At 41.2% G+C, this 14,147-nt stretch overlaps 1 protein-coding gene across 1 annotated transcript; it reads left to right on the forward strand.

Moving 5' to 3' along the window:
* The first annotated feature begins 4,189 nt into the window (after nucleotides 1-4,189).
* Nucleotides 4,190-11,775, forward strand: LOC135945681 (achaete-scute complex protein T3-like). The gene is made up of 2 exons (XM_065493508.1): nucleotides 4,190-5,173; nucleotides 10,564-11,775. Exon 1 carries the CDS (start codon nucleotides 4,226-4,228, stop codon nucleotides 5,153-5,155), a length of 930 nt encoding a protein of 309 aa, XP_065349580.1. The 5' UTR covers nucleotides 4,190-4,225; the 3' UTR covers nucleotides 5,156-5,173; nucleotides 10,564-11,775.
* Nucleotides 11,776-14,147: the final 2,372 nt, after the last annotated feature.

Consider the following 14,147-nt stretch of genomic DNA (forward strand, 5'->3'; position numbering starts at 1 on the left):
GGAGCAATTATGAGTTATTACGGCGCGTGTGCGGCAGCGTTTATTGTTATTAGGATGGCGCTCGACTCGAACCCTATTTCGAGCAATTACTAATGTAGCTAACTGCCGGCTTTAAACACACGATAATCTTATTTTGTAAAGCCTATGCTACTTTCTTCATCAAGGTCGAATTTATGGTTTATTATGTGATAAAATTTTAGCAGATTTACACTTCTTACGAGTTGTTGCTTTTATTCACGGATTAATTGCGACCAGCAAAAACTTTGCAACGAGAATTCAAGGCCTTGTTGCATGAAGTGTGTGCAGCTATAAAGAGCAAGTTATTAAAGTTATTTTTTTATCTATCTGAATTTGTGAAGAATTTTTCTCTAGGCTGCTCTCATACGTCAAAACATTTCAAATTTGTTTAAAATATTTTGTGTGTAATTCGTTTGAGACAAAAAATATGTACGTTAAAACAGCAAACTTGCTCTTCCACCGCATCAATTATTTATATTATACGGCAAAGAGCTTGCAGGCGAAGGAAGCAGAAGAGAGAGGAAGTGCCATTATATCAAACCGGATTACATAATTTCAACCGGCGCTGATGCCGCTGCAAATTTCCTCCTCGTCTTACAAGGAGATGATATGCATGCTTTTAAATTTCAAAGCAGACATTTCGACGCCCACTTTTGATCGTCTCATTGACTTCTTCATTTAGCACAAGCCAGAGAGCGAGAGCGGTTTATTTATCTTCAAATTGCCGCGATGTGAGATCATGTCGTGACCTCGTTTGTCGGCGAGCAAATATTTTGAATGAGGAAAAGGTCGTGGTCGGTAAATGAATGAAAATGGAAGCATGGGTTGACAAAAATAACTTCAACGTATTTTATTTATTTGCTAACATTACTTCCACGATTAAGTGATAAAATTAGCATAATGATCCAATTTATTTGTTTGTTATTCGCAAAAACAAATATGTGTAATTTCCCCGAGAATCTACACGTGTTCTGAATAAATTTATTTCATAAATTGATTTATTCGCGGTAGAGCCCAGAACCCAGAAGCGATCGAAAATCGCAAAATATTGTGTTTATCATGGATGTCAATGATAGATTTCGCCGAAGCATTTTCGGAATTCAAATTAGACGACGCGTGCAAGCCTTCGAGGATTATATTATTAAGATTAAAGCTGCATCTGTGTTGATGCTATTGGCGCTTATGAATAATTAATAACTCCTAGAGCCGTTCCTCTCGCACCTATCATTATATTTAAAACACATTTTCCGCGGATCCGTATAATCAAAGACGCGAATGCACACGGCGCGTCATCATCGCTGCTGAATTCTAAATGTGCTGGTCCATAGGCAGTCGTAGACGCACGAGAAATTGTTTTATTTTATGGCATTATCTTGTTATGAAACTGACTCTGGGGCCGGAATTCGAGATGATAATTTTGATGCGATGTCTGGGGCCATCGACAGCACAGTCGAGAAGAGACAAAGGCTGAGGCAGTAAAATTATAATTATTTAATGACCATTCGTTGTGTGGCGAATAAAAGAATTAGAAGAAGCAGCCGGTTCTGTTGAAAGCCGCTGATTTGCATAAGAGATGAGCGGGCTTTTGGAGGAAAAATCCGCCACACTTGAAAATAAAATACACACCTGTGTGTGCATGTCGAAACAATGTGTATAATAAACGCGATTCAAGGTGGGTGGCTTTTCCTTTTCATTCATTGAATCATTGAAAACAAACCAAAATCTTGCTGGCAATCAGAGAAACTGCTCGCGCAATGACACACTTAAGAGCGCATAATCGAAAATTGAGCAGAAAAGCGGGCGTTTAAGAAAATTGCAGTTGGCGTGAGTCAAATTGTTAAAAATCAGCGTAATTGTGTGTCTGCTGGAGCTGCTTTTTGCTTTGTATACACAAATGAACGCCTCTTCAAATTGAGGCCTGCCACCGTGATTATTTACTTTATGAAACCTCAGACTGTGGGAAAATTTATCCAATATTTGGTGCCAGCGCGCTTTGCTTGTGTTTCCTACGTCTGGTGCTGGTGGTTTAAACTACTCGTGCAAGAATACAGTATGCTTCTTTCAGTCTAGAGAGAGCAAAGAGGAGACGCGCGGTGTGAAAACTTACAAATAGAGATAAAATTCCTTGGTAGAAGGCGATTTTTGTCCGGAAAACAATTCCTCGAGGAAATTGCTGATTTGCAACTGAATTCTTAGCATTAATCATGATGAATTAGAAATTGATTTAAGTCGCTAAATTGACGATTTAAATACATATTTTTTAAATTAAAAATCTCCGTAAACTGTCACATTTTACAAATCCCTGCGGGTTACGACACGTGCCACGCCTTAATTTTCGAATTTCCCGAGGAGCTACGCCCCTCTATTTCAAAATTCCATCAAGCTCTCAGTTTTCCCGCGCTTTGCGGCACTTGCTACGCTTTCTTTTAATTTTCCACGGAACTACGGCTCCATTTCAAAATTCTCACCCTCTTTCAGTGGTCGCTTTCTACAAATAATCCAGTGGGCTCGTTTTCAAAACCTACAAAAATTTCAAAAAATCAGTAATTTTCCAACGGTTGAGTCGAGGAAATCGATTAAATTGGAATCAAGTGGAGGAGAAATATGCGGCTTTTGAACTAACTGCACTCTACAAAATAATTGAAATGTGGAACGTTTAGAAACCGATTATTTATCGCTTCTTCTATTTCAAATCAATTTAAAGTCCCAATAAAATTAATAGGGAGAGTACGTAATAACATTGATAAAAACTTTTGTTTTGAAAAACTGAAGTTCGAATTTTAAATTCTAGAAAAAAATAAAAAGGCATTGTCAATTTTCAAGCATCATTTTCCAAGGTAGCGTATCTCAACAATTGGTCGCTTTTCAGTTTACTTCTTGCTCTAGTTCGTAGTGCATATAAGGGCTGGTGTTGTTGTGCGTTTGTATCAAAGTGCTCTGGTGGCGTTGTTCAAGGCAGAGAGCGAGGAGCAGCCAGCGTCAACAAACACAACAGCCCCTCTGTGTTTTCTATCAATCACCGCCGGTTGCATACATTCAAGTCTCCGTTTCTTTTATGAGCGGCTTTATTTACTGCGTCAGCTAAGACGGTCCGCCGGTTCCCTCCTCGAGCCGCGCGACTTGCATACACTTTCAGAGGCTGGCAGGAGGTGCACTGGCACTGCTTTGACTTGGGGAGCAAAAGCAGTTGCGTGATATGTGCTTCTCGTTTTATTGCGCGCACGGCACTTGGCATGTGGTGAATCTGTTTTGTGCAAGTGCAAGTGGCTTTCTTGTTTCTGATGAGGCGTGAGTCGGTGGTTGTTGCTGCAAGACGATTTTTTTTTTAAATGTAACGAAAAAATAAACACGAGCCATTGAGCAGACAACATTTAGCATAACTCTAATCTCTGAAAATTGGGCAAGAGGTTAAGGTTTCATAAATTGGAGTTTAAATTTCAAAGAAAATCGGTAAACACTGTCTCGTTATTTAAAATCGTGATTTGTTTCGCCAGGACGGAAATTCAGCCCATAAGTCGCGCTCTACTGGATAGATCGCGACGAAAGGAATCAAAATCAAGCAAAAAAATCACTAATATTCTGAGATATTCGCAATTTCAATTGATGCCCCATTCAATCCAAAGATTTTTTTATTTTTAGAGACAAAGGGATAGCAATTGGTTATTTTTCATATCTCGATTATGAAATATTTCATTTGGCATCAGATAGAAACACGTAAGTGGCCATTCTTTTTTATGTGAAAGAGCGGAGCAGATGCCTCTTGCTCTGCACCCTCTTGCCACACGAAAGTGCGTGGATTGTAGGGCCTCCAGGAGCAGAAGGCGAGTGTGTTACACTGCATACACACACAACCGAGTGAGAGAGCAACTGCGGAGGCAGGCAGGCGGCGCAGTAGTAAAATTTCGATCAGCGGGCCGAAGCAGCCGGCCTCAAGCCACGCTTCATGCACGCGTTATTCTCTGCTTTGCTACCCTCCCCTGATGTTCCTCCAGCAAACAGGCGCGCTGGCAGCGTGTGTGTTGTTATAGAATACTTTTTTCAGCGCGGCTGGCTGCATAGAAATTGCCTCCCTCTCCTGCGTGTGTGCAGAACCCCTCTCGTGAGTGACAATCCACGCTAGCGGCAGCTTGCAGCCCCTATTTCGGCGCAGTCAGTCTACCTTTAGCGCTGATCAGACACACACACGCTCGTTAAATGCCCGGTGAGAATGGCCGCAGTGCTGCCCTTCGCCGGTGAGACGGCCGACAAAAAGAAGCAGAGACTGTCCTCACCGGACTCAACCAACCTGAACAACAACAACGCGACTACCCTGAACAACATGCCCATGACCATGACGCCCGCCCCCAGGGGCCGCGGCCGCAAGTCGGCGCAGACCTTCGTGCAGGCCATCCCAGGCCAGCCCATCTCGGTGGCGCGGCGCAACGCCCGCGAGAGGAACAGGGTGAAGCAGGTCAACAACGGCTTCTCCAACCTTCGCCAGCACATACCCTTCACGGCCAGGAACAAGAAGATGAGCAAGGTGGAGACCCTCAAGTGCGCCGTCGATTACATCCGCAACATGCAGCTCATGCTCAAGGAGAACGGCGGCTACCACGTCGACCTGACGCAAAACGTGTCCTCGTCGTCACCCATGTCCAGCCTGCTGGACGACGACGAGTCCCTGATGTACGAGCCGGACAATCTGCCGAGCTCGTCGACAGGCGGTGTCATCGTCGACGAGTACGGCAACCAGTACTCTGCCTCGGACATGGTGTTCGACGACTCTCCCTCGCAGGCCTCCGTGCTGACGCCAACCTCCCTGGTGCTCTCGCAGCATCAGCGCCAGGGCTCGTCCCTGTCGCCAGGGTACAGCGACCGGTCGTCAAACTCGCCGGCCACCGCCTCCGAGGCCACCAGCACCGGCTACATGGGCGTCTTCGCGGCCGCCGCCGCCGGCCTCGGAATCAAGGTGGAGTCGCAAATGGCCCTCAAGAAGGAGATGCTCGACGACGAGGACCTGAAGTTGTTCCAGAAAGGCGGCTACCTGCAAATGGACCCCTCGGACATGGGCTTGATGGACACTAACCATTTATGGTGGGAGCTGGAGCAGTCGAGACGGATGCAGCAGCAACAGCAGCCGCAGCAACACACGGCGTGATGTAGCTGAATTAATTAGGTAATTATCAGTTAATTACTCCGCATTATAATTAGCTTAAATTGGGATACTTAATTAGGCATTATTAAAGTAGATTGATAGATACAGAAGGGCGAGAATCGTTGATTACTATGCGCAATGATCGTATTGGGACCAGAAGGAAGAGTGAAATATCAGTATTTGCCAAATATCTCGATGATTCTATCAAACGGTGTCTAAATTATGGAAAAGCTCACTAAATTAAGAAAAAAATCGTGATTTTTTGATAAGGAGTCGATATTCCCAGAAATTTAAGCGGCAACCAAGGAAATTTTGACGTCGAGTCGCTCGTAAAAAATTCAATTTAATTTACTCACTCACCTCTCAAAAGCGTGGGGAAGCCAGAATTTTAATTTATTATCATTTCATGAACAAAAACGCTGTGTGTGGGGAGCAAAAAATATGATATATTCCATCGGTTTCCCGTGAAACGAACAAAAAATCGATAAATGCATGCAACCACCAATTAGTTGGCGCGTCATTAGGAGGGTCACTCGCGAGACATTATTAACCCCTGCCTGGGCGAACAAAACAAACAGTAGGAAAGAAAATATCACGAAAGAAACGGCTGACTTGTACAAATTGTTTTGATTTTTCATTGCTATATAGCTCCTGCCTTTAATGATGATTGCACGACCCGACGCACCTTTTTGTGTGTGCCGCATTAGCCGGCGCTGCAGAATTATGCACCGCGCGCACGCACAAAAGGCCGAGCAAAAAGGAAGGGTTAACGTGTATACGCTTTCACGAGAGCAAAATGCACCGATGGTGTGCGTCTGGTCTGGCTAATTAATTGTCTGCCGATGCGGCTTCACGGCGGGGACGCACTTTTCCCATTATTTAATTTAACCCTCTCTTATTTATATATTCAGCATTTCCTTTTTCGCAGACGTTTCGCGCTAAATTCATGCAAACATTCGCGCAGACAGACGATTCCGGGTATACATGCTTAAAGTGCTTAATGGTTTGACACCAGCGAGCGCATGTTTTCGCCGCGCCGACATGCAGAAATGACATCATGCGCAAGTGTTATTTTATTTGCGATGCGATTATCTCGTCCCAATTGGGACCGTGCCAATTAAGCGGTTGTCAGTGATGCAACTTATGAGCGAGGGGAATGGACCAATTATACTCCGTCACTGACTAATTTTGGCGGCAAAGGAAATTTTCAAACCTATAGAGTCCCTCTTGGGAACTTGTTTGATGGTGAAAAAAAAGGACTCGACTTATTAGCCGCAGTAACTGACAAAAATACTGACCATGGCGAATGAGAAAAATATCATATTTTATCGGAATGACTTCTTTTCATTCGAAATTAACAATGTTTCATTTCTGCTCCCCTTCATTTATGCAATTAGAATCGTAGCGTAACCTTTTTTTCCATTATTGGCGAGAAAAGAATTTCAATTTGAATGCCATGCTGCCGACAGACAACAACAAAGGCGGCGAATTTTAATTCACCTTGAAATTCACTTTCCATACGAATGTGGTCCACGTGCATATGTGTGTCGGTCGCCCCCGAGGCATCATATGGTGAGTAAGGCGAGCACCGTTAAGCTTTACCCCTTGTTATGTACGTGCGCGGTACATATAGAGACCCCTCGTGCTGCGCCGCGCCACTCTTTTTTTCCTCTCATTCCCATTTACCTGCGCGCCGTCGTGTCCTTGAGACATAAATTACTGGTGGATGAATTTTCATAAAGCAGCATGAGCCGGAGAATCTCTTATTTCTTCCTGTGCTACCCCCTGAAAAAACGCTGCTATTCACGGAGACTTATTCGCGAGTGAACGGTTCCTTAAGACGTCGTCGTGCACGAAATGTATATTGTAAATAGGAAATTCCCTCGCAGTACAATAATATACTCTCTGCATGGCTGTAGCTACCGCGCGAGGGGATTTTATCGCGCCACGCGGGGGTAAAAAAATCATCATTTGTTGTCGGCATGGGTGCGCCGTTTTTAGAAAGAGAAACCATATGGGGATGGGGAGGCTTTTTGATCGTGAGGGTGGATGCGTCTTTTATAAAAAAAGTCGAATTCAAAACCTCCAGCCAGGATCATATGGTTCGGAGGCGGCAGGTCCGTTGCAGCCAGACATCTCACGGGGAATCTTCAAGCGTGTTGCGACATCGCGTTTGAAATGATTGCACACGTGAATGGATAAAAAATGGGGAAGAAGTAAGCGTGCCCCATGCGCGAGAGAACTTTTTTAATACCTTTTCTTTTGCTACACTGACTCCTTTCATGTGTGAAGTTTTTGGGATCGCAGGTTGTACAGTAAAATCTGTGAATAGAATTTTAATAAGGAGAAAAAACCGAGAAACGAAAGCGATGCGTATGGGAAACGAACCAAATTTATGCTGCAACATAAATCAACGCGAAAATTTGATGTGCTAAATCGATTTCGCGCGACGCACGTAAAATTCAGCGTGATCTGCGACTGATGATTTTTTTTTGCAGCATCACCTCGCACAAAAGCTGCTCCATAAAGCCACTTTTTACGATGCACGTAACGCATTTTCCCCCTTCAACGAGTTTATTTTATTATTCTATATATATAGCAGAAAAAGTGACTCAAAATCAACTTTCGTGTGCCTTGAAGTTATTTGTTTATTTTTATATTCGCATTGCTTTTCACAACCTGTTGAATTTCTAAATATATTCGGGAGATTTCAACCACTGCAAGACTGAATTTATGACACATTTAAAAAATCTATTTATCGATTTTTCTGAAGAAACATGAAATATATCGAATATTTAATTAGGATTTAAGCTGAAAATACATTAGTGAAAGCGAAAAAATTTGCCGCGCTTTATTTTTAAATTTTCCAGTTAACCAAGCCCTGCACGTTGCCCCTTTTCCAGGGGTAAACATGTAAAGGTAATAAAAAAATGCAAAATTTTCCAAAAATTCCAAGCTTGACTCGTAGAAATCGATTTTGATTAGAAAATAAATACGTGGCTATTTCCCTTAATGGCTTTTGGAAAAATTAAAAATAAACAATTAAACTTTTAGACACGAATTATATCGACATTCACCTTAAAATGAATAGTTCTTTCAATGTTTCACCTAATAATAATGTATTAAATTTAATAAATTATGAATTCAGTTGCAAAATTAAAATTAAATGATATTAATTGTTATTGCGTACCTCAATCACCCTATTTGGCGCACAAAATATACAAAGCATAAATCTTAACTTTTGTGGCGGCCATTCTGCTGCGTTTTTCTTTCGTGACAAATCGCGCTAATCGTGTGTAATTATAAGTACAAAACAGCGGCCAACCCGTAATAATAAGGGATGCGCGCGGCTGCTGCAGAATTAAATGCAATCATATGCATTTCATGGTCCATAGAGAATCTTTTCACCATTGACTTTTATGGGGAGCAAGCAACTTGACGCCGAGTCGAGCGCGAACTGCTGGCCGCGCGGCCGCGTGATTAATGTGACACTTTTCCATCTACTAAATTACTTTTATTCGTTTTATTCAAATTCATATATTTATACGCCGAGAGACTGGCTCTTGTATTGCGCAGGAAAAAAAGAGGAAGAAACGCGCGCTAAACAAAGGAAAACTGCAGCAGGATGACATTAAAATGTATAAATTATGTGCCCAGGTATAAAAAGTGCGCGTTGTATTTAGCGAGAGAGGGTAAAAGAGAGCGCACACACACATACACACACAGGGGATGAAACCAGTAATTTATATCAGGAAGGGTTCAAGTTCAAACTAAGTCTCTCTGGCCGAACTAAGGAGTAAGTAAGCATCCACTCAGTCTCTTTTTTGCGACCTTTGCCAGAGGACATTAACATAATTTACGGATGAAAACTCTAGGAAAAGGACGCAGTCTGTCTTTTTGTCGTGTGCTGCTGATGAGTTTTATGAATAAAACTCGAGGGGAGCCGGCGCAGATTCAATTTTGGTATTGTGTGCGCTCGCCTGATGCTTAACAACACAAAAAGCATCTCAGAACGAGATCAGTAGAGAGAAAGAGAGGTGTAAAAAATTAATTTGAATTTGCTTTGTCTCGCCGGCTCGTAAAATATGCGAGCACTTCCTCTCTCTCACTTTTTCTAAAACAACACGGCTCCTTTATGAAGAAATAATTAGAAGAAAATCCTCTCTCTCTTCTCTTCCTTCCAATTTAACGACCATTTTTACGATCCGTTATAAAATTATCAACTCCATATCTCAACCCTCCGCGTCCGCATGTTACATTGTGGGCTGCCAGAAGTACTGGCGCACAAAGTAAATATTTATCAAAGGAATAAATGCGTGTGCTCCCGGCGTAATCGTAATTTTCGTGTACGCAACGAGTTCCGACCACAACCCGATTTGGCAATAAATTCTTGACCGGGCGCTGAATGAAAACAGCTTTTCTCGTCGTTCGCTCTTTCTTTTCTCCTTATGTCCATTCACATGAGCGCGGTGGCAAAAAGTTGCTGGTTGGTTTGTTGCGAGCAAGATTTTATCCTGTCAATTTGGGGCCTTCACATAAATAATATTGGCAATGAATAAAAATACCTCTGTGTGTGCTGCTTTACATTTCAATTGAGATATAGAAATCCCATCATCTTTTCATATATCAAAGACAAAAATCGCCAGCTCTTTTTGCAGCGCAGCGTGCTGTGTATCGTGCGGGCACATCTTTCCCGCTAAGTTCAAAAGGGAGGGTTCGAATTTTCAATAAAAAGAAGCAGAAAACGGCATACCTGATAGGAATTTTTAGTGTCCAGTTTGATGCATGCCAAATCTCTATTGTGTAAAAGGCTTACACGGTCTCGCGGGGCTAGAATAGTATGTGAGAAAAAATCCACACATACACACACACACAGAGCTTGAGCAGGAGGACGAATATCCATGCAACGAAAAAAGGCCCCTCCCAGCATGCTGATTCCGTTTATTATTGATATCTAACAGAAATTTCCGATCAAAATCCGAAATTCATTCTTTTGAAATGTTGCCAAGATAGAGGATGAATATCATGGGGATGCGGCATTGTTGCGCTCCACAATAAAAGATTACGCATTATGCCTGCAGTGTCACCTGAGGACGCGAGCGAGCGAGCGACCCAGCGAGCAAGGGAATCTCTTCCGAATAGTGCACTTTCAGGGGGATGATGCCCGAACAAAAGGGAATAAATCACCCCGCGCGCACACTGGTCGCTCCAGTTCTCTAGTCATGCTACAATTACCCCGGCATTGTTGAAAATCTCTCCCTCAGACTTTCCAAGCATTCGTTACACACTCACAGTTGAATTTTAATCAGAACCGTTTTTCGATAAATTCGCCTTGTTGCCCTCGCGACGTTTTTATGTGTCCCAAAATTCGTCACACTTTTTAACACGCACCCGTTTTTCTTCTGTTGCAGGTTTCATTTAAATCGAGTTAAAACCCCTGAAAGGAAGTCTCCTGAGATCTCGCCGTGGTGCCTTTTCGCTCTCAAATTGAGGACTCGCCGTCGCCATTGAGGATGCCATTCATATCGCTGTACATAAATCTGAATATTTTTATATACGCACTTTACACAACGTCTTTCCGCATAACTAACGAGCTTCAGGACGTCAGGAACAAATACATTTACAAATTATGGTGCCTTGTTGTTTCTCCGCTGGAGTTTGTTTCTATGAAAACCATAAAGCTGAAATCCTATGAGAATATTGTGATAAATTTTTTAAAAAAGAAAATCCCATTCCTGCCGATGGTCGATCTTGTTGGAATTTTAAACAAAGTCGCCGGCCATCAGCAATAAATAGGGAAGTGCAAAATTCATCGATACTATCTTATTAGCTCAAAATAATCGATTTTGAAGAAAATTATCGGTTTTATAACGTTCAACATATTGTTATTTTTAAAAACGAAAAATACGTCAAATAGATTATAACTGAAAGAGGGTGGGAATTATGAAATGGGGACGTGTGGTTCCCCAAATGAAACATTTTTACTGACATATTCAGCTAAAATCCTATCGATTAATAGGTTTTGCATGATTATTCAATTTCCAAATTCCTCAGAATTCTAGACTCGTGCTCATTTTTTTATTAAAAATAGTCGATGACCGGTTTTGCACATCCCTAGCTATAATAATCAATAAATTTTGCTGGCCGCTGTGCCTTGTGAATGATAAATCTCTCCTTGTATTTGGTGCTGCTGATCGTTATCTTGGCCAATTGATATTTTCTCAATTATACACACGCCGCCTCTATCCCGATTTCCTGTCTTTCACCGTCGTAAACACTTGATTGTTAGGCCTATTCTCATTAATACTATGATCTCCAACTGGAAATGTTTAACATTATAAAAGGTCTTTTAGTTAATTAGCTCCACTTCCCCATGATTGCTTCTAATCCAAGCTGAGCGCTGGATCTGTATTATAAAATTATATATATCCAAGTCTGTACATAAAATTGTAACTCAATTACAAAATATTTATTTTTGTAAAATAGCCATTTTATATTCGCTCGGATACACATTATTATTATGTATTAGAATTTATTAAGGGCGCAGGTTACTTAATCACGCATTCCTAATGTGTCAGAAAACCGAATAAAGTTGAATTTAAAGTTAAATTTGAAAGCATAGATCACTCTGGTTTCATTTTCACACCAAAAGCGCAGTTGTTGCTGATCAGGTTTCGATCAAGAGAGCTATAAAAGAGAAGTGCAACTCGTGTCTTTTGCACTCTTAACGGATCCAATTTCAAGTAAAAGCAGCAGACACGCACGTTGGAGGTGATGCTATCAAAAGCAGAGGACACGCCAAACACTAAAAAGAGCATAAGTGGCGTGGTGCCACCGAGTGCTCTGGATTTGAGCTGCATTTGTGTGCCGCATGTGGCCACCGAGCGTCGCCAACGAGAAGGGGTGTGTGCTCCCACTTTTTGAGGAACTCTTCTCAGCGACGCTAAAAACACACGCAAACCCAGAAGGCTGCTGACGACGAAAATCTAATGCTTCATAATTACCGTCGCGACGGAGAGGTTTGAATTGTGTAAATTCATGAAATTTCATAAATATCTAAATGCTTAGCTGCCTCTTGATGATAAATAATTTTTCAAATTGCAGGAGGGGAAATATCTAACTATTATCTCAAATTCAAAAGCTCTTTACTAATGCGAAAATTAGGTTGTATTAACTATCAGAATATGAAATAGGTTATTTTAATTTGTTTATTATTTTTTATTTAAATAAAATAGTCGAAATAGAGTTTTTGGGGATTCAAAAAAGGCTGTAACGCCCAAATCTCAGCTTTTAATAGTTGGATTTACAAAAACCAAACACCTCTAGACTATATAGTCTTCATCTCCTCTACTAGACAGCCAAAGTAGTCTAAGGATGCCAACTCTGCAACCCCCTTTTTGCACCCTAAATAACTGAATGATTTAATACTAGTACTTCACTTCTTCATTGAGCGTTTATTACCCTGAAACTATCGTTAGCTCATCACAGGACAGGAAGATAATTCAGCACTGTTTTTTTATAACAATGGTCTCCAACAGAACGATATTTTTCTTCAAATCTCCACTTCTAAGCATCAGTTTTACAAAAGAATCAAACCCTTCAATTCCTCATGACCTCCCCTATAGATAGCTGAAGAAGTTAAAGGGTGTCAACAACTTTTCCACCCCATCTAAAATTGTGAAAATGTTTATTTCGCAAATATAAAGCAATTTATCGAGCATGTTAACAAGTATAATGTGCTCAAATTCAAATTGAACGATCATCCCTGCTCTTTCTCACCCCTTGAATGAGAGTGCTAGACCATTCCAAGACTAGTTAAGTTATACAAATCAATCCTTTTCAGCGTGATAATTCGGGTAGCTTGGGAAACCAATAAATTTTTCAGAAATATGTGTAACGAAAGTCTTTCTATATTGAATTTAATTTTGAAAAATGCTTATTTTGTAAATTTTGTCTCAGCCCTAAAAGTTTTGTCCTAGTTTTGGGTAAAGACTCATTTGAGGCAAAGGAGGAAATGAGTTGTGTCACTCTCTGAGAGGAATGTTTCCACATTTGTGCTGATCGTGAGTCGGTGGCGATGGATTTTTCAAACGCGGAAATCACATGTGCTGTGCGCACAACAGGAAACAGTCCCGCCCGCCTGTTTTGCAGCATCTCCGGCATACTCCAGTGCAGGAGTCCCACGCGCCGAGAGTCGGCAAGTGCGAGCCATGAGGCACGCAGCTAGTGCACAGTTTCGCCTTAAAAAAGCAAAAGGGTGTGTGTGCGCGCAGCCGCTGCGAGAGGGTGAAATTCGAGGCAACCTTGCGCCATCCAGGAAGTAAACACAAATCTCCAAGTGCATCCACTTTGCACACACGCCGCCTATTTCTGTGGGGAATTTCATAAAGGGGCGCTTGGGATTCATTATTTGCTCACTCCGGCCGTCTCCATATTTTTCTTGTTAATTTATGGAATGGCTCTTTTCACGCACTTCAGCTTTCTAAAAGGAAGTCCGTCGATTTCCCCCTTTGGCTTGAATTGCTGCTTTGAAAAGAGTTTTTCCTTTTGGTTCTTAAAATTTGCTGCTCGATAAACATGAAAAATAAAGCTCAGTCATTTCTACGTCTTACTATTACTACAGTAATTTATACATATGTATTATATAATATGATGATTTCTAAACAAGATTTAACTAATGTGGTCTAGATTTTCCTGATAGACATTATTATACAAAATTTGCTGGCTGTATTTTCTGAAACAATACAACGACGGTTCTTTTTGATTGTAATTCCGATTGTAGACGTAATTTCTGTGGCATGACTTGCGAAAAATATGATATTCAAAACTATATACAGCATAAAAATTTACTTAAAGAAAAGCAGCAAAAATTTACAAATAATAGATGATGGTTGCACGCATTCTTTCACTAATTTATTATTAACAAGATGTTTTATAAAACATTTTGAAACTTAAAAATCATTATTTTAATTTATTTAACAAATATTTTTTATAT

Source organism: Cloeon dipterum, chromosome X, assembly GCF_949628265.1.
Source record: "Cloeon dipterum chromosome X, ieCloDipt1.1, whole genome shotgun sequence".
NCBI classification, from domain to species: Eukaryota; Metazoa; Arthropoda; class Insecta; order Ephemeroptera; family Baetidae; genus Cloeon; species Cloeon dipterum.

Bases quoted from the DNA above. Each gene is read 5' to 3' on its own strand.
- LOC135945681 (XM_065493508.1), top strand. From the start codon at position 4,226: ATGGCCGCAGTGCTGCCCTTCGCCGGTGAGACGGCCGACAAAAAGAAG.